The 21,091-nt window shown below is 38.0% G+C and overlaps 2 protein-coding genes across 7 annotated transcripts in view; one reads left to right on the top strand and one right to left on the bottom strand.

Moving 5' to 3' along the window:
• LOC137378842 (Fanconi anemia group A protein-like) overlaps positions 1-1,549 on the top strand; it is an 89,114-nt gene extending 87,565 nt beyond the window's left edge. For all 4 annotated transcript variants that reach the window (XM_068049269.1, XM_068049268.1, XM_068049267.1 and 1 more), the window contains one exon: positions 1,182-1,549. In XM_068049269.1, coding sequence (XP_067905370.1) covers positions 1,182-1,289 — 108 coding nt within the window. In that variant the 3' untranslated portion in view covers positions 1,290-1,549. The remainder of the gene's footprint in view (positions 1-1,181) is intronic.
• znf276 (zinc finger protein 276) overlaps positions 88-21,091 on the bottom strand; it is a 68,570-nt gene continuing 47,566 nt past the window's right edge. For 2 of the 3 annotated variants that reach the window (XM_068049270.1, XM_068049271.1), the window contains 7 exons: positions 13,417-13,498; positions 12,400-12,480; positions 10,997-11,086; positions 10,197-10,272; positions 7,540-7,657; positions 6,305-6,404; positions 88-4,041 (listed from right to left, as the gene is read on the bottom strand). In XM_068049270.1, the coding sequence (XP_067905371.1) occupies positions 3,783-4,041; positions 6,305-6,404; positions 7,540-7,657; positions 10,197-10,272; positions 10,997-11,086; positions 12,400-12,480; positions 13,417-13,498 (806 nt within the window). In that variant the 3' untranslated portion in view covers positions 88-3,782. The other variant, XM_068049272.1, reaches the window with a different exon arrangement.

The raw sequence follows: 21,091 nt of genomic DNA, 5'->3' as shown, positions 1-21,091 counted from the left end.
ATAAAAATGCAGGTGTAGTGATGGAACACAAGTTTTTAATTTGCTCAAAGTACCCAGAACTTATGAGTATCAAAGCACAAAGGAAAATTAGGCATTTAATAAGCAGATTAAAAACTGTTATGCTACCTTGCATAAATAGCCACTTGACTTGCATTTATATAGAACATTCACATCCCAAAGCACCTGAATACACCATTATCTTGAAATGATGAAGGTTGTTATGTAGTGAAGTGCAACAGCAAAATCTCACATAGCAATGAGACAAATGATCAATTCAATTTTTTTTCAGCAGTGTTACGCAGGAAAGATAAGTCTGAATATTGGCCAAGGCACTAAAAGCACCTCTTCTGATCTTGTCAGGAAATATTTTACTGTCCACCCAAACCACAACAAGCTGAATCTGCCTTGGTTTAATGTGTGATCCAAAGAACAGCACATTTAAAAATGCAGTGCTTCCCCTATCGAGAGCACTGGAGTATCAGCCTAGATTATAGATTTTCAGACTGGAATGCCTGGTTTTATGAGCACACTTTCGAGCTGATTTTCCTGTCATTTATGCCTGGAGAATATTTACTTCTCTGGTACAAAGCAGAGGAAAAGCAGGTAGAGGCTGGGTCTCTACCACCTTTTATTCCAAGGTGCGGTGGATCGCCTGCATCTTTAATAGATATAAGGATAAAGCTAGTTGTTTACGTGAGGTGTGGGGGGAATGTTCCTTCCTGTTTATTTTTCTCTGTTCCAAAGGCAGCTCAGTCCCCAGTGCCTCTCTGGTTCAGGGGAGAGGGGCAGGCACAAACAAAGGCTCTAAAGATATGTCTCTTATTCCCTATCAGCTGCAGACCAGGGTCTGGTACTGGGGATCTTCTGGTTGCTGTTTCTGGACAGGAGGCAGAAGGCCCTGACTGATGTAGCTATTGCTGCTGCTGCCATGAAGCCATGACTAGTCATCACCAGCAGTATACTGATAGTTGCACAAGGTTTCCCACAGCTTTAAAAACTACTGGCTTGAATTTTACAAGGCTCTGCCGCTAACATATTAAAGGCAAGCATGAATAGTAGTTAAAATATTGTTATCCTCATTTTTCTCGCTGGCACCTAGTAACCACACTCATGTTGTAACATGCAGTTTACCAAACAGTGTAAGATTTAATGAAAAGTAATTGTTTTTTTATTCCTTTTAGTTACAGGCTGCTTGTAAGGACATTGACCCAGAGCTGAAAGCTGCACTTAACCATCATCTGCAGCTCTGCAATGGTGATGGACTATATTCTGAACCCACTATTCCATAAAGAATGAGACTGACTGATTTTAAATTTAGAATGTTTGCAGTATTACAAGGTTGCTCTGCAAGGTGCTGAAAATGAGTAACCACTGGAAGGATATATATTTCAGCAGTTATACAAAAGCATAAAGCTCTCAATATTTACTTGCCTTGACAATCACAACAAGTCCAAGCCTAAAACGCGCCTCGTATTTTCTGGATTGTAAACTGAATGACCTGTAGATTTGCATGACTTGCCAATATCATTTTTTAAATGGTAAAATATCATCAGTTGTCACTCTACATGATTTCACAGTTTAATGAGCCCACAAAAGCACTGCAGAATTTTCTTGAGCTTTATTAAAATAGTGAACTCATTTTGGCCTTATTTTGAAATATGCAGAGAATCTATTCTAAGTACTTTGTGCAATAACATTAACTGATTAAAAAGTGCTTGGCTGCTTTATTAAACGCTGCCTCTTCTTGAACACAGTGGGCAGTTTCAACACTCCAGCCACATTATTCTTGTAAAACTAAAAGTCAATCTTGCAACTGCAACTTCATTAACTAGGCTGTTGTATAACAAACTTGTGAAAAATAAGGTACCAGTAGTAACTGGTAGTACAGTCTGAAGAACTGTCATTAAGTGTAATTTAATGAACAGGATCTGATTTTTTGCCAGTTGTGAAAATCTGAGGTAGAGTAACTGACTTGAGGATAATTTTACCTTGTTTGATTATGTACTGATTCAGTTCCTGGTGGGATTTAAAATTGCAACATATTACAGATATTATTTTAAGAAACTTCAAGCAATAAGGAAGTAGTGTAATCAACATTTTAATATATAAAACTATTAGTGGTCTTATCATTAACCTGGCTGGTACCGTCTATATAATTAGTCAGATCTTGTCCTACAGAAATTTGTTTTAGTTACTGTAATAACAATCGTTTGTATATATTTTTGGTCTTCAGTTTTAGTCAGATGGTTGCTGGCTAAAAAAATTGGTTGTTAAGCACATACCTGTTGGAGACAGTAATAAAGTATTGTAATGGTTTAATGGTAAATTATCCATATCTTCCTAAAATACTGTGAAGTCACAAATTTTCAAGATTTCTAGAACATCTCCCTAGTTGTCTTGGAAGTGGTTTAGTTCAGACAGGCAAACTTAGTGCTACAGAAGGTAGCGCCACGAACTGCTAATTGTATTTTCCGGATATTACAAATTAGTCCACTGCTAATTTATTTTTTCTATAAATTGTTCTATAGAATTTTTCAGTTGATAGATTGTCTCCATTAGAATGTAGCAGCATTAAATTATGCTCATTACCACTAAGTGTTATTGTGACTATAAGAGAGGCTCCATATATTAGATGTCTACAAATTAAATATATAAGTAACCTCCAGATTAGTTACATATATAACCACCTGAGGTTGCACAAACACTGCAGAAACATATTTGCTAAGACTGCATTAATTGGCAAGTTTTTTGCAGATGTGAAATGGTTGTATGAAACTACATTGTATTTGTCTTTAGATTCATGAAAAAAAATCAATGTGTTAGAAAATACCACTACAAATCTAGAGGTCAGGGAGGTTCAGGTTGTTTTAGTTTGGATCGGTGGTTTTTGCAGAATTGTGCTGACAAAATTGTTTCAGCTTACATTCAATGGTATAAAATTCAGTCTCATAGGAATTTTCATGCGAGGGGGAAATAAACAATTAAACACCACAATAACTAAGTGGCCCAAGCCTGAATGTCCAAACTTCTATGAAATGTAACTATGGGAGTCATGCAACTGGGCCAGTAACTGAAAACCAAAAGATATACTCTACATTTGAAGAGAGTTTAGATTCAGCTGTGCTTAGCAGTTTTGGATACAAGTGTCCACATTCAAAAACAGGTAGAGCTATGATTCTTTTTAATATTCCCTCCTCCCTTTAAAATTCACTGGTTATAGTTTGATGTATTTGAGAGCTTCCACCCACTGTAAAACATAAGAACCCCAATACTCAGTAACCTAAGAAAATAGTCTTTATTCATACTTAAATTGCATTCAGTGAAGGACCATCAGCAGCATCTGGCCAAACTACCTCACTGTACTCTCATACATCTAAAGCTATATCACTGTAAATCTATATCACCAATACTAAAATGTCTTTGTTCATCCCATTCAATCATCACATCCTTGTCAGTTTAACAGTGCTTACTGGCTACACAAGATTAGATATCAATATACATTTCAAGGTTTCATAACACATTGAAGTATTTGGCAAATTTTGTCACGATGAACAGGAATGCAAGTAAGCTTGATATTTAAAAGGAAAGCAGCGTAACCGAGAAGTATCTTCAATATTTTTATGTAATTAAACCTTTGTTTGCTTCTTGCCAAACAAGAAAAGTGTTGCACTGATTCATCATAATCCTCTGTTCCGATGAAGAGCTTGCTGCCACTGAAGACAAAAGGTGCAAATGTATATATCCCATTCTTTTGACTCTGCTAGTAGTTGAGTAGCTGTACATTAACTGGGTTCCCACTCAATGAATGTCTCCATGCTTAGTTGGTTTGGTTCTGTTTCAACACACTCAGCTGGTTTGTTTTTATCTGGGTTCTGCGTTAAAGGATGAACCATGGAAATATGAACATTCAAATTGTGGGCCTTCTCAAACCGCTTCCCACATTGGTCACAAGCAAAATCAAGTTCAGTTTCTGGCTTGTGCTTAGTCATATGGTATTTCAGGGATGCCCTCTGTCTACATTGGAAACCACAAATTTCACACCTATAGGTTGGAAAAAAAGGAAACCAAATTAGCCTCCCAAAAAGAAATGTAGACTGGTGTTCAAATAATGTCACCACGAGTCCTGCTAGAAACTTACTATCCTCGGTCCCCTCCTCTTAATAGTAGTAGCTGCTCCATGGTGATGAGAGTTAGGAGTATGAGCATCAGGTTCTATATTGTAGTGTCTTTCACACCCTAAAAATGGCCCCAAGAACATCATCGCTAAGGAATTACTTTTGAAGTGGAGTCACTGTCGCAACATAGACAAGCGGAGCAGCCAATTTGAGTAAAGATCCCACAAATAGCAATGAGCTAAATAACAAGATAATCTGTTTTAGTGGTGGTGGCTGAGAACTAAAGGTTGTCCACGATGCCAGTTTCTCCCACAGCGTGCTATGTGATCTTTTACGTTTACTTAAGAGGGCGTTTCATCTGAAAGACACTTCTAACAGTGCAGTACTGCTCTGAAGTGTCAGCTTCATGCTCATATTTCTGGTGTGAGGCTCAATGGCATGGCCTAACTCAATCAAGAATGTTATCCCCGAGATGAGCTAAGGCTGATAATTATTACTTGTCTCTCTAAGCTCCTGCCAACATAAAATCTTGTACGAATAAAAAATTGCTCCAATTCAATATAAGCAAAACTGAGGCAATCCTTTTATTCTAATTAGTCTCCCAATTTTCCACCATGGGCAAAGCCTGGTATCCCAGAACTTTGATGTATCATTTGATCTGGAGCTTAATTTTGTTTCCTATATAATTTCAGTCATCAAGACTACCATCTTTCACCTGCAAAACACTGCCCAACTTTGGCTGTACTCTTTTCGCACCCCACCAGCATAATCCATGCCTCTCGTGCCTCAAGGTTCAATTCTCTAATGCTCTCCAAGCCTCTTCCCTGCTTCCTCCCTTCAGTCTTGTCCAATCTGTCAACCACTTGCTACATCTGGCCAACTGTGAATCCAAATCTGGCTAATTGCATGTCTGATTAGTTGGGCATATACTCCTCACTGCATATACTTCAATATTTTTGTGCAACTTTTAGTAAAATAGTAAGATGAAAAGCAGTGTGTTAGTGTTTTTTGATCGTTGAATGGTTTACTTCCTTGGTAACTGAATGGTGGTGGGTATTTTGAGCTAAATCTACACAATATAAATAATCTACTCTAACGAATTAGTGCATGTGGCTACAATGGTATCACTGTAGCTACTGTGGTTGGTCAGCAATTTCTATGAGATAACACTGTTCCATCAAATGCAACTCATTCAAAATGCTACTAACCACAACGTTATCTGCTCCAAGCCCCTCGTGTAGCCCAGTACTCACTGCTCAGTGCCCTTCCTATTAGTTTCAAAATCCTTGTCTTTACCTTAAACTCTGTAGTCTCACCACATCAGTTACCTTCTTCAGTTATATATCAATGTTCACCCTTAGTTCCTCTGAAACTGGTTTACTCATTGTTCTCCATCTTCTATGCTCCTGCTGTCTAGAACCCCTTTCCTAAATCTTTCCACCTTATCTCCTCCCTTTCTGCTTTCAAAATCTTTTTACCACCTTTTCAGCCTCCTTCCCCAATTCCTCTCACTCGCTGTTGTGATACATAGAACATGAGAGAAAGGCAAAATTTTCTGTGGCATGGCAAAATTTAATTTCAGTAACTGACAAATTTGTAAATGGGGGAATTGCCTTCAAGTTTTCAAAAAGACATCTACTATATGCAGGCCCTACCAAATGGAGCTGGGTCTTAGAAATGTTTCCCATGAATATAAGTAGTTTCTGTTCTCCAGACTCCCCAAAAGAATGGTCATTTGTGCAAATAACAAGTGTTAATGAACCATCAATGGCAAATTCATGGGTGGGAAGAGGCAAGTGGGAAAAATCAGTGATTCTCTCTTGCTTAAAGTATTGAAATTTTTATGTTCCTTATGCTTTCTGATGGATTACATTCATTGTTCAATGCAGTGGGAGATGGATTACCTAACATTTTCTTTGCTGCAACGTCACCTACTGAGTTTACAAAATCTATCCCACCAAAATATCAGCACAATATTAACATTTTAACATCTACTCTAACAAGTATAATCTTGTCTCCTCTACCCAAGATCATCCTTTCAGGTATTGATTTGCTGACATCAGTCTTGAACTTGCCCTTTTACCAGTTTTTGCCTTGTCTTGTTATCTAATTATTTTCCAAGTTTATGTGTAAAAAGACAAGAAAAATAAAACTCAAGTTTAACATTCTGAATTTCACTGGTTATTTACTGTAGAGGTTTTGCTCCAGAATGTCGCATTTGGTGAACTGATAGGTGCTTCTTCTGTTTGAAAGTTTGTCCACATTCATCACAAATGTAGTTTCTTTCTTCTGCAAAGTAAAAAAACACGTTCTTAGTATAGATTTGATACCATAACAGAATGTAACAAGCAAAGTTCTCAGGTGAATGCTTAATTTCGTAAAAATAAAAAGGAAGATGCAAAATGTACCAATATTTAAAGATATCAGAACACTTCATCAATTGACTTCAATTTCCACAATAGCTGTACAATGGAAGTGGGCTTATTCTATGCATTTAAGATCATGTATCATATGTATTGACTTGTATTTATACAACATCTTTAATGCAGGAAACATTTCAAGTCCTTTCAAAGATTGGAGAGACATTGTAGAGTGGAGTAATAGGTGAGATGCCATACTTGTGGAATTGATCTCATCTATCTTTATTTCACAGATGAGGGATGTGATTAAGGAGGCCATTTGGCCCATTTAATCAACCCAGCCATAGAAACCTACAATTTCCCCTTCACATTATCAACTGCCTCTTGACTTCAGAGTTGCCTCCACTACCCAACTCAGAAGATCCTTTTGGGTACTGATCACTCTGTGTGAAGATCATCTGCTGACAGCCCTTTTACTAGTTTATACCTATTTCTGTTATTGAATCATTTTCCAAGTTTATGTGTAGAAATACAAGAAAAATGAAACTACAGTATAAGTTGGTTAACTCTCCCAACATATGCAGTGTAAGATTCTCACATTTATGATGGTAACATAAAGACACTCAAGAAGATAGTTTCAACTCACAGCTAAAAGACTACATGCACCTGGAATTTCCACTGTAAGCAGAAGCAATCATTTCTCTAGCAGTTCTGACAATCTTCCCCCAAAATTGCACCGGGAGATCGAGACAACCCCTGTGGAATTTCTATTGTATAAGCTTTAACATATGGATAGTAACAAACTCATTTTAACTACAGTGCATCAATAATCTGTTGAACGTGGTACTAGACCCAACCAGAGGCTCAGCTGGCATTTAAATGGACAGTTTTTAACCGGTTTCTAGCCCACTAATATATGCAACAGCAAAGAAAACATTTTGACTTTCCTGGAATACCCTCCAGATCGCAGAACATTCACTAGTGACTGAGGTATGATAGCATTATATAAGCTTTTGGATTATATTGCCACTATATTTCCTATCGTTGATAGGTCACTTACTTACCTGTGTGAATGAGTTTTACATGGCGCTGCAGATAGCGATCGATCAGAAACACCTTGTTACATCCTGGATGGGGACAAGGTCGCTCACGCACCTCTTCATGATGTTCCTTTATATGTTTCTAAAAACAAACATTGGTTTACTTGTTAGAAATTTGGGACTCTTAATTAGGTTAATGTTTCATCCATCGGTCATAGGTTTGGAATATGCCCATGACAGTAAAAGCAATTCAGCCGTTCGTGTCTCGCTTATTAAATTCAACATACTGTTTTGCTGCTATCTTTGAGCCAAATATGTTGTGGATATGATCAAAGAGGATAGGCATATGTTATTACATCATATGACATTAGGGTGGTCGTCATGCATTTCTGCTTTAATATTAATACCTTCACCATAAATCCTTCTGCAAGAATATTAATTTAAGCAGTTACTAACAATGATGCCACTAAAAAATGATTCCAGAATTTTACTGTTCAATAAATGATTGCTAGGTTTGCCTATATAACAAAGTGTTATGTAAATGAAAATCATTTTCTTTTCATCTGTGAATAATGAGGAATTACAGACCAAATACCATACAGGAGATTTAAAAAAAAATCTTGTGTCAAATAGATATCTTTGGCCAAAAGACCTAAAAGCACCAAGTTTAAAATGCAGTAATAAATAAAATATTGCTGATTTTGACTGAAGGGCCTAGAGACTTGGTAAATTAATTATATATTTATTCTCTATTTCTGTTACATGAAAAAAGTGAGAGTACAATCTGTAGAAGGACTAGTGGGGTTTATTCTACTAATGATATTTTTCACATATGGAGTAATGACACGATGTCAGCAAAGGTGCGCAATTGATTTCATAACATCAAACACGCATATTTGCAACAAGTCATTAAGGGACCTTTCCTATACCTGATATCAGACAGTGCCATTTGCATTGTTTCTGTATGGCTGAGTAACTCTGACATACCAAACTTCAGCTTCCTCCTTTAAGACACTCCTTAAAACCTACCTCTTCAACCAAGCTTTTGGTCATCTGATCTAATATCTCCTTATGTTGCTCGGTGTCATATTTTGTTTTATAATGCATCTGTGAAGTGCCCTAGGATGTTTCATTATGTTAAAGGCACTATATAAATATAAGTTGCTGTTGTTGCCCTAGTTTAGCAAGTAGAAAGACTGTTTATGCAAAGTCCTCACTGTAATATTTGCATATGTTACAGGAAAACTTCCCATCAGTTGCTACTTAACTAAGATTTGTACTATGCAAATTCTGTTAAAGATTCATTTATGGAAAAGACCAGAGGAGATCATAAAAGCCAAGATGGCTAGAACAGCAACATCTGCTAGGTTACATGTCGCAATGTGCTTAGTCATTCTTGCTCCCAGCAATTCCCACGTAAATGAGCCAAGAGTCTTGACGAATCAGTATGATCCATTGAGTTCTGCTTTGAAGACTTTTTCCAGCAAGGATAAACACCCCCTCTGAATTCTGTCTCTCCTGGCCCAGAAGAACAATCTATTTTGAAAGCACAATGCTCATGAAATGTAGAGAACAATGAACTACAGCATGATTTCTTAGTTTACAGTTTGTTCTTGTGATCCATCAGGCTCAAGAGGAACATGTAGAGTGAACTGTAAATTCAATTCTTTGTGTGTCAACTGTGGCTCAGTGGATAGCATTCTTGCCTCTGAGTCACAAAGTTCCAGGTTCAAATCCCACTCAAGGCTGTTGGAGGTGCTGTCTATCGGATAAAACTTTAAACCAAGCTGCCATCTGACTGCTTAGGTTGATATAAAAGGTCCCATGGCACTATTATGAAGAAGAGCAGGGATGTTATCCCTGGTGCCCTGACCAATATTTATCCCTCAATCAACATCACATTAACAAATTATCTGATCATTATCACACTGCTGTTTGTGGGAGTTTGCTGTGTGTAAATTGGCTGCCACATTTCCTACATTACAACAGTGACTACACTTCAAAAGTACTTCATTGGCTGTAAAGTGCTTTGAGATGTCCAGTGGTCGTGAAAAGTGCTATATAAATATGTCTTTTTTCTCTTTCTAAAGTACTTTTAGTAGTGTTATCTCCAACAATGCACTCACAATGGTTCTGAACCTGACTACTTTGGGGTAGAGTTCCCTCTAAAACTGGCCTGTAATTTCTCTCCTTATCCTATTAAAATATTGTTTTAAACTGAAAGGGAAAGAATTTTTTTGATCTGCGCGTGCATCAATACACCGATTTTTAATTTAAAAAATGTTCCATGAAGTCCACTTTCTTACAAAAGGGGTAGTTTCACAAACAAAAATTAAAACCTACTTTAACTTCAAATTAATAATTACTAATTAAAGATAAAACAATGCTCTTTTACAGTTCTTACATTTAGTACCAGTAGTACTCTAGTCCCACAGCACATTTAGTCTGTGAGAAGTTGTTGAACTGAGGGGTCCAGGACCTCATATTATAAATCATGCTGGCCAGTATGGATTTTCAAATTCATTAAATGATTGTTTTTAAACACTGGATTAAGTACTGCACTGGAGTGTTCAGATCCTAGCTTAAAACTGCAGTATGCCACCAAGTGAGCAAAGTTGACACTCAAAAAGCCTGAGGTTTTAAAATCTGCACTGACCAATTAGTCTTGGGCATAATTTTACCTTCAGTCCATCAGCTCCTCGGTAAACAGCGCAGCAGCCCTTGTATTGACATCGATACATAGTGGGAAAATCTTCTCTGAAAATCATCAAGTGTCACACAAATTATGTATCTAATAACCATATTAAATAATGTCTACATCTCTTGTATTCCAAATAATTACCAACAGCGGTCAGAATTGACTTGGGGTCTTTACCACATTTTTGTTTCAGTAGCTTTTATTTCATGCTATATAATGAATAATTTTTTTTATCAGGTAAGCATTATACTGAAATAATCCTGAAACTATTAGTTAGCTTTCTGTTTATATTGGCTGCAAGTATTACAAACCGGAGTTTAGCAAATATTTGAAGCCTCTTTCTTGATTTTTCTTATTTTCTTCATCAATACACGATCCTGTAATTAACCAAGCAGTAGGAAAATGGGGGTAAACCCCAAAAGACAGAAAACTAGATAGTTTGAAGATAAATATTTATAGCATATGACTCAACAATGAACAACCTCAAAGCATGTTTCAGAATTATTAACTCTACATTCATGTTACTGTAACAGACTAAAAAAACTAAAACCTTGAAGAGAATTAATACAATTTTATTGAACGCTATAAATTACTTGAAACAAATCAACTTCTAGCCTAATCAAACCACAGCCCAACCAAATTACAAAAGTGTCTTTCAAGTTGCACCATAAGACATGTGCTTTTGGTACCTACAAACTAGATATTCACATAGAACATGTACCCAGTATTGAAATAGAAAATCGTTTAGCCGCCTTCAGTCTCCAGAAGAATTACCATTAGTACCTTTCAGAATTTGACTTTGGTTTTCGTCCACGCTTTTGTCCAGGCGTTTTCTGCACATCCTTATAGTCGTATTTCTTATTCGGTACCTTACTGAAAAGAAACAACCATCTAATTCAGCAACCTAACAGTTTCTTTTTAACTATTCCAAACTGAGCTAGAAAATGTTTTAAATCGAACAAAAAGCTGATGCTATAAACACTGTCATTTGTGTAACATCTGCATTTTTACATAAAACAAAGTCTTCAACTCTAAATCTGAAAGTTGCATGGTGTCAGAAATGATCAGTGAAGTGTTATCTTCAGCGCATGAGAAAATCAAGTCAGTAACTGTTGACAAGGACCGACCATGATGTTGCACCTTCAATTTATACTTTGAAGGTAGCAAGGCTCAGTCACAAACATTCAGCATCTTGTTTTGATAAGCATATTCAATTTATACTGCCTGTGGCAAAAATTAATGGAAAATCTGTTACAGGAGTGGAAATGCTTAAAAAATCTTAGCCCAATTGATATTATTGCCAACTTCAGTTTCTTACAAAGACTAGTTATGTAATACAGTATTTGTAGTTTCATTTGTCAGCTTCTGAAGAAAATCTATCACCTGCTCCAGTACAGTCCAAAGAATGCGTTCTGTTGACCCTACTGACCTTTTCCAATTTTAAAATATTCTTATGCTGTTTAAACATCAGGACATAAAAACTATAAGCTCTAACACATTTAAAGATTGAATTTCACTTTAATATAGACTTAACCAAATTACAAAAGATGTAAGCTATAGGAAAATAAATCCAGAAATTATTATACTTCTATAATGTAACTTTTTAGCATTGCTCCATATGGTATCACAGATTTAACTTTTGAAGAAACTATTTTCCTTAATTTAGGATTTTACATGGTAGAATCGCAATATTGTAATTCAATCAACAATATGCCAAATAAAACATTTATTATTTATGAGCAGATTGTCACCATTTTTATGAGTGGGCTCAGTGTGTTCCTACCCTCCTGCAGCAAGACTCCACCTTCTAGGCAATATTTGAAATGGTGACATCTACACTAATTATTGCAATTACTGAGAGCCAGAACCATTATGGAAGGCAAGGACAGCTGAATTGGAAAATTATACTGTAATGACCCAGTAAATCAATGATAAATACAGCTTTTTTAAGATTAGCTAAATAAAACTAATGGCCAAGTTGATGGCTATATCAAAACTATTGGAATATTGAGAAATTGTTTGAACAGGTTAAAAACACTTTGGCCCAAATTATCAGTTATAATCAAGTATAACTACAATAATCCATAGAGAAATACTATCTCAGAGCTGCTATGTTCAAACTGAAGCTAGTTTGTTCCAGTAAAAGATAGAGCTCAGTGAAATGTGCTAGGTTCGCTAGGACTCACTTCTCCCAATATGGCTGAAAAGACTCATCTGAAGAGCCATTCTTAGCTTTTTCTTCCCCATCATCTTCACTTGACAAATACCTATAAAAACAAAATTAGTAAGATTTGCTATCGCCACTGAAATAGTATAGTTGACAGGATAAAGGAAAGATAACAATGCAATGTGCCACACTCCCCTCAATGTTTAGTGTATGGCCTCACTTCCACATGCTGTTTCAACTGGTTGCCCAAAATGAGAACCTGTCTATCAACATAGAAACAAAGAAAAATAGCAACAGGAGTAGGCCATTCGGCCCTTTGATCCAAACTATTTCAGACAGCAAGCAGCCTTATCACTGGAACTTGCAGCCTTCTGATCATTGCTCAATTTACTGGGTTGCAGAATAGGGCAGCTCTAATTATCGAAATTACGTGAACGAAAGAGAACGGCTATAAGCAATGGGGAGGAAGGCCAAGGTACAGAAAATCAAACAAGTTTTTAAAGTGCAGCAGTTTGAGGTTTCTGAAGTCAGAGAACAGGAATGGTACAGTATAAACAAAAAGAGTATGAGGACATAAAATGGGACAAAATGAAATTAAAGCATTTGAAATCAAACCACAGTTGTATTAAAGTAATAAGGAAAATAAGCACAATCATAGCACCTATCAGATTTTAATCAATTGTATAGAATTTGCTCCATTATGGTAATACTGGTATACCATATTGGGTGACTTAAGAGCTCTAATTTGAGTCCGATTTTTAGGCTTGAATTGTCAGAGCACTGCAATTTATACAATGTCTTAAATGCAAAACTTTGAAACATTAATGAAAAAGTGCAATTTATACACAATTATGTTAATCAATCAAAAATTGTCCAAATTCTAGCAATCTCAGCACACTAAATCACAACATTTCTGGAGTTTGTGCCCAATTGCAACAAATCAAAGTTAAATCTGAGGGCTTGCTTGAAATATTTCAATTAAACATTGATCTACCATAAATATTAACAGATAGCACTAACTGTAATGAAGACCTACCTGTTAGAGAGATCGCTGGACTCTAACCCATCTGCAACATCATCCATAATGGAACATGATGCTTTGTTGCAGTTAATACGATCTACTCCATGGGAGATGAAAAAAAATTACAGTGATAGGAAAGGTAGTCAATGACCATAGAACAGTATTAAATCAGCACAAAACATTTCCCAGATATGAATTTTGTAATGGAGCAATCAAGAACCAACAAGGCAACGTCTTCTCCCTCTTCTTTAATTACAATGTTAAACTTAGTAATACTTTCTCTACATGTTGTGATTTCTAGAAATCACAGCAGCTATCTTGAGGCCTATTCATATTTAAAACAGGTAGATGTCTTACTGTACTTCCTAGGCCACAATGTTCAAACAAGGTACTATAATACTGTGATTCCTGCAGCCAGTAGCACCTAGTTGTATTTAAGAAACTGATATCAAAATTAAAGATGTGTATTCTCTCAGGTACTTTCTTACAAGATATGATGATGTACAAAGCCATTCTTGAGACAATTCACTTCTACCATTTTAGCACAGATGATTTGACAGGGATAACATTACAATATCGGGCAATTAAAAGAAATTCCTGTTTACATTTCTGAATATTCTACCAATGCAGCTTTATACTTTTGAGGGGATCTCTTCACTTCTAAAAGGAAGCTTATCTTTGCAGAGGTTGACATTTGTTCAGCAATAATGGACTGAATTTAGTGAGCCTGCTTGGAGTAGGAATGGAGGCGTGGGGGCCATTTGGATTTGGTCAGCGGCGGGAAAGCACCTAGGCAGTGTTGCCGCTCCGACACGACAAGACTGCCATTTGAATTGCTGAACAGTTAGTTTTAATATGTTTGCACGCAATTTATTGTGATTCAATGGGGGGGGGGGGGGGGCAGCCTCACGTGCCTTTGGATCCCCAGCTGTTGAAAGCTGGCAGTACCGAGGCAAGGCCACAATGTTCAAACAAGGTACTATAATACTATGATTCCTGCAGCCAGTAGCACCTAGTTGTATTTAAGAAACTGATATCAAAATTAAAGATGTGTATTCTCTCAGGTACTTTCTTACAAGATATGATGTACAAAGCCATTCTTGAGACAATTCACTTCGACCATTTTAGCACAGATGATTTGACAGGAAGGCAGCCATGAACAGTACTGAATATGGGAAGAGGGGGGAGTGGAGGCCATTGTTGGCTGCCAGTGCTGTGCGCTCTGCACGGGTGATCTTGGTCTCGGGTGGTCAGCACGGGTGATCATGGTGTCGGACGGTCAGCAAAGGTGGTCATACAACTGGGTGAAAGGGTTGGCTGTCAGTAAGGGTGGCCACTGAGGACTATCAGTGCATTAGCCGAGAGGAGTAGCAAAGGCAAAGATGCCAGGGCAACATTGTCTCTGCAAGGAAAATGCTCTGGAGGCCTACAGATCACCTGGCATGGGTCTCATCCATCCTGTCTTTGTGGACCCCCGTAGCGTGATACAGCGCCACCCCGAGGGAAGTCCAGGAGGCAAGAGACAGTCTCACACATAACTGCTTCCAGCCACCATGCTTGCCTCTCAGAGTTAAAGCAATAGAAACTTACCTTAAAGCATTCAGTCTGTCTCTTCCTTTCTGTTAGGATTCTATGCATGGTGCCCAGATCACACATGTGCTCTGGTACATCAGAGACGCTTACCAAAGGGGGGGCCAAGAATAGACTACCAGTCCACTATGGCAGAAGGGTGAAGTCAGCATCTCATAATTAAGGCATGAAGGAATAAACATTTTCCACAATGAATGTTTTCTTCAAAAATGAACAAACCTTACAGCAGAATACAAATGGAAAATTGCAAGCACCCATGAAACCCCAAGTGTGTCTATGTGTTTTTTTTATACTGGTTTTCAAGTGCTTCTATGCGGTATTACCCCTGCACTAGCAGCTGGGCTACAGGAAGGCTGCTGATCAAGTTGCCCCTTGGCCTGGGATGACTTTGGTGGCCGTCCTCTGGCTGCCTGAGGGTTTCCTGCACAGGGCAGGACTCTCCTTGGGCATCGCGGTTACTGGAGCTGGGCTCAATGGCAAGAGGGGCTGAGGAGCCGCTGTCCACACTCAGAGTGCCCTGAGGGGAGCCCCCAGATGTGGAGGTCAGCCTCTCCTCTCTTTCAAGGCTCACTTGAACCTCCCTGCTCAACAGGAAAAGCCAAGGAGCTAGAGACGATCCATTCACCTTGCCCTTCTCTTGCCTTACCACTGCCGAATTGAGCTCCCGGCCAAGGCAATGGTGTGCAGGTCTGTATGCATCTGTGGGATCTGGCTCTCCATAAGAGTCACCAATCTCTTGATGGAGGAAGCCATTTGCTCACATGCCTGAAACATGGCAGCACTCATGGCATGGATGGACTCCTCCATCATCTGCTCACAGTTGCACTTGGGCTCTGCCATCTCTGCCAGGTGTTGCCTTACCTCTGTGCAATTCTAGCATGCCCTGTGCTCTTGACACCAGAGTCTTGTCACCAGCCCAGGGCTTAGCATGGGCCTTGCCACCCAAAATCCACCAATTATCACACCCTCGCCACTCTCAGCCTCAGCCAGCTGCACGGGCACATGTGCGGTACTCTCATCAGCTTGTGACCCTGAGTCTAAAGCAGAGCGCAAACCCACTGAGGTGTTATCTGATTTTGTTATCTGTAGCTTAATTTGTTTCCTGATTAATTGCAGCCACTCCAATTTGCCAGCAATTCGTAAGTGACTTAATAAATCTAATTTTGTTCGTACAGGACTTAACCAAGTAAGGCAAAAACAGGACTCTGGATAGTAAATTTTAGAAAGTTTATTAAAGGAAAAAGGTATACTTAACAAACTTAGGACAATGATTTTTGCAGCTTCAGCTGGTTGTGCAGTCCATTGAAGTGTAGGTCAGGATTCGCTCCATCAGGACTGTGTCTCGGACTCAAACCCACTTGCGGAGATTGACATGTGGTACTTGTCTATAGAATCTTCAGAATTTGGCTAGCAACAAAACCATATGAAACCCTGGTTTTTAACCCCTGGATGACTATCTCATCATGTCAGAGTCAGGCTATTGTTAATTTAATAATTGGCTCTAGCTGTTGCTAGGTAAATTTGATTAGTTCTTAATCACATCTTCCTCTAGCGGCCACCTGGCCTCAGTATCACAGACAAGAATACAATGGAGTTGTTTCACACTCTCTCTTAATCTGATTTTGAACAACTTCTCTATTCGCGAAGACAGATTCTGCAAGGTCATGATGTACTATTCCATGTCCTTTTATCAAGGATCCAAAAGATTCCATTGTTTGGACAGTCTTGGCTCAACTGCACTTTCTCACACAGACACAGAGATTTATAGTTATTAAACTTAAAGTATAAATGAAAACCCGCTGTGATAACTGATTTATTAATTATAACTCAATCAAGGTTCATTACTTTTTCATGACGAGTTACTACTTAATAGTTAATACAGGATACAAAATGGCTTTTGTCACGTTTGTATTAAAATGGCTTCCTTGATCTTGTTAGTTATTATAGTGGATACAGTCTAAAAATTGTCAAGCTAAACTAAAATCTAACTACCCAGGCCAACCTACAACTCCCCAGTTTGAGGGTGAAATATATTGGCAATATATTGATCCCTCACTACTTTTCATGATCACTTAATTCTTTTGAGGTATAGAGCTGTTCTCCATCTTAGATCAGAGGTATGCTTTTGCAACCTTCTAGTGAGTACTCTCAAGGAGCAGATGATAAAAATAATGACAACTGTACCAATACAAAGATAGTTCTGAGCCAGGGGTGTTCGTTTGCATTAACTACTGTTTGCCATCAGTGGCTTTTTTCATTTCCTCGTTTCTCTCTTCTCAATCTGTACCAGGTATACAGCTGGATTTAACTTGTCTATAATAGGAAATGGCCTTTTCCATTTTGGATCAAACACATCTTCCTTTTTTCTGTAGTTAAGCATTATGACTAAGTATCTAACCCGGTACTTATAATGTCTTACTTTTGTGTCAAAATACTTCTTAATTCTCTTTTTCGAAACTCCCAAGTTCTTTGCCACATACTGATTTACCAGGGCTGTATGTTCCACCATCTGCTCCAACCATTTAGAACTGCATGGTTTCTGAGTCATTGCTGTCAGTGTTAAATGGCTTGGAGTTCTCATGAATCTCCCTGTTACTGCCTCAGAGGGAGAAATTCCTGTTGTTCTATGAGGTGTTGATCTTATAGCCATGAGGCATAGTGGCAACATATTAGCCTATTGAATGGGGTGATCTGTACGCAACTTTTTCCACATTGTTTTCAAAGTTCTGTTCCCCGTTTCCATCACCCCAGAAGACTGTGGATGATGACTGATATGTAATTTGTGCGTGACTCACAATAATTGTTGCATTTGAGTAAAAATGTTTCCTGTAAAATGTGAGTCTTGGTCGCTGTCAACCTGTACTTGTAGTCCCCACCTACAGATTACCTTACCCATTAATATCCCTTAGCTTTTTGCAGAAGCGATTCTAAAGCTACAGTTTAATATATCATCAATAAATCATAAATTTAAAGGATTCTCCAGCTCTCCCTTTACCTGTATACAACTTGCGGAGGTAGTTCTTACCAGGTATTGCTATTCCCAAGCCCTTAATTTTCCCAATGCAAATTGTTATCCCTTTTATTTTAATATTACTCATTTTGACCATTACCAGTGTGTTTAATTCCATCCTGTTTATTTTGAAGTCAGTTTCTCTATGGAGTATGTGTCAGTGCCTTGATGATTTAAAAATGTGGTCTCACTCTACTAGCCACATTAACCACTTCATACCATGCTGTTTGTAAAGTAGTCGCACATATCTGAGACACGTTCTTCAGTGACTCTCACCAAATGTTTCTGCATCTGCACTCTTACATCGGTATCCCAATATCATGCCACACATTCTTGACTCTCAGGTGATCTCATCAAAAGAGGGCTGTCTATCTCAATACCTTTGCTTATCTCCCCGTATGGCCCTAATGCCTGGGGTAGAATACCAAATTCTCATTCTTCAAAAAAAAACATGGGCAAGGACACAAGCATCTCCAAAAGAAAACTGTAAACTTGCTGGTCTCAGCTACACTTTCTTTTCACTAGAATGTACATCAATACCAGATTAATATATTCCATTGAATTACATCCATGGCAGGTTATTCCAATTTCCATTTGGTGCTATTTTTCCTGTCTCTATCTTCAATTCTAAGTGGGGCATTCCATTAACTACCATTCTCTCTCATTCATGGGCCCTGGAAAACTTTACAGTCCATTCTCATAATATCTTTAAAACAGAAATCAAAAATACCCATTTGATTCCAGGCATTAACACATTTTGTTTGTTCTTTAGATGACGTTTTAGTTTCTCAAAAGTAACTTACTAAATTACGCTGGACTTTTTACATCTCAATTATCCCAAAATTAAATAACAATGTTGTTGGGCTGATAGGTTTTCTTAATATTCAATTTATTTCCCCCCCACAAAAAACTTTTTTTTTATATTCATAGAAACCACCCAGACTCTGTATGTGTGTGTGTGTTTTTGTGTCTTTTTTCATTAGCTTTTTTTATAAATTAAAATTTTGTTTATCTCTTGTTCTCCAGCACTTTGTCTTGAAAGATTTTCAAAACTGCTGGGTTTCTTATGGCATCATCAATATTCATGTGGAACTGGGATCCATTGTTACCTATTTGAAACGAAAAAAAACAAAAAAATCCATTGGAGCTTTGGTTAGGAGCCCAATGGGTTAATATGTTCAAACATATCTGCCAATTTAGAAACTTAAAACTTCAGAATGTCTGATATATAAATTTACACTCAGCAATACAAATGTTGTGTGGTGAATTAAATGAAAAAAACTGTCAGCTGAAAGGGTTAATTGCTCTGCTTATCTGCAGAGTGCGGAGGGGTGTGCATGGAGCAAAACATTCTTAGATGCATGCAATTCGGGGATAGGCACCTACATGTTGCACCACGGACACTTGACAAAATTATTGACTTAGCCGTGGACACGGGGGCAATTAATCTGTATATAAAGTGTATAGTCAACCTAATGCCATCAAAACACAGTCCGATATAAAAAGCATTTCTTCTTATTTAGTGAGATACCTGGCATTGTTTTTGCTTGCACCAGTAGTCAACGCCTGCCCGCACACTTGATGTAGCGATGCAAAGAATCCAGATAGATGTCCAACTGTCAGGTGTGATATTGATCTTTCTCTCCCCTCTCACTCTCTCTCTGTCAATCCCTACCCCCTCTCGGTGTCCATCTCTCACCCCTCTCTCTCTCTCCCCCATGTCCCTCTTCTTCTCCTCTCTCTCTCTCGCCCCCCCACCCACTTTCTTCCCCTCGCTGTCTCACCCCTCTCTCCCCTCTGTCCCTCTATCTTTCGCTTCCTCCCCCTCTCCCCTCCCCTTCTGTCCTCACTCTCTCTCTCCCCCCTCTCCCTGCTCACTCTTTTGCCCTCTTCGCCCCCATCTCTCTGACAGTTGCAGAGAGTGGGAACTCTCCCCAAAGCAGCTTTCTGATTGGTCAGTTTGAAAAAAAAAATTCACAGCCGTCAGTTTCAGTTTCACAACTGACAGGAGCGGGAACAGTGGCTTCCAAACTCAGGACAAGTTCATGTTTCTCGGCTGGCTTGTTAAAAGAAAATATCTGAACCTACCAGAAAAACCCAAACTTGTCCTGAGCTCGGAAGCGCTATTCCCCCTCCCAGCATCTGTCAGCTGTGAAACTGAAACTGAAAGGTGTGAATTTTTGAAAGTCATACTTGTCTGGAAAGAAGAAGCCAATTCCTGAAATTGCCAGTCACAGACCTCAAAACTTTTACCACGGACACGTTGTTGACTCCTGATGCAATTGCGTCACTTTACGTAACTTTTTTCTGAAAAAGTTTTCTCAATTGGAAAAGAACCAAACCCGATTTTAAACTGTTTTATTTTAATTTTTTCTTTCTTTTCTCCTCCAACATTCTATAAATTTTAATCCTTGGGAACTGAAAACAACAAAAATCATTAGTAACAATATCAACTTTGAAAGAAAACATTCTGTTGCATCCTTCATTATTCTAAAACCAAAGAGAATTTGGGGGACACCAGTTTCTTAAAGAGACATCACTGTGACCTTGCAAACTTTAACAGAATCTTTAAATTCAATTAAATCGGAAAAGACATCATTTTGGAATAGAATTCAATTGTTCCCAAACGTTTGTAAGAGTTTTTTCAAAATTTACTTTTCTTCTGATACAACCAGGATAATTAATTAACCAGAATCAATTCCCAATTCACATGATCGAACATTTAAAATTTTAAACTGCCAAGCTTTAGAATTGCAAGTGTTATTGTCTGGAATTAAAGACTCCCACATACAAATTGACGTAATAACTAGAATGTCACCATGGCCACGAAAGAAATTCTAGTTTTCACACCTTAACAGTTTAGTTAATCTGAATACTCCCAATTTAATTCAAACCAATACTTATGAACTAAATAGCACATATTCGAAGAAAAGATAAATTACAACATTCTCCTGTTGTCCTTCAGGCATCTTTTCAAATAACTGTGATAAAACTAAACAAGAAACAAAACTAAAGAAAATGTTAGCTTTCACAGTCAAACAAAACCGTCAACATTTTACAGCAGAAAACGGAGACAGAATCCTCTGTCTC

Source organism: Heterodontus francisci, chromosome 17 (assembly GCF_036365525.1).
Source record: "Heterodontus francisci isolate sHetFra1 chromosome 17, sHetFra1.hap1, whole genome shotgun sequence".
NCBI lineage: Eukaryota > Metazoa > Chordata > Chondrichthyes > Heterodontiformes > Heterodontidae > Heterodontus > Heterodontus francisci.
This window is presented reverse-complemented; position numbering and strand designations above follow the sequence as displayed.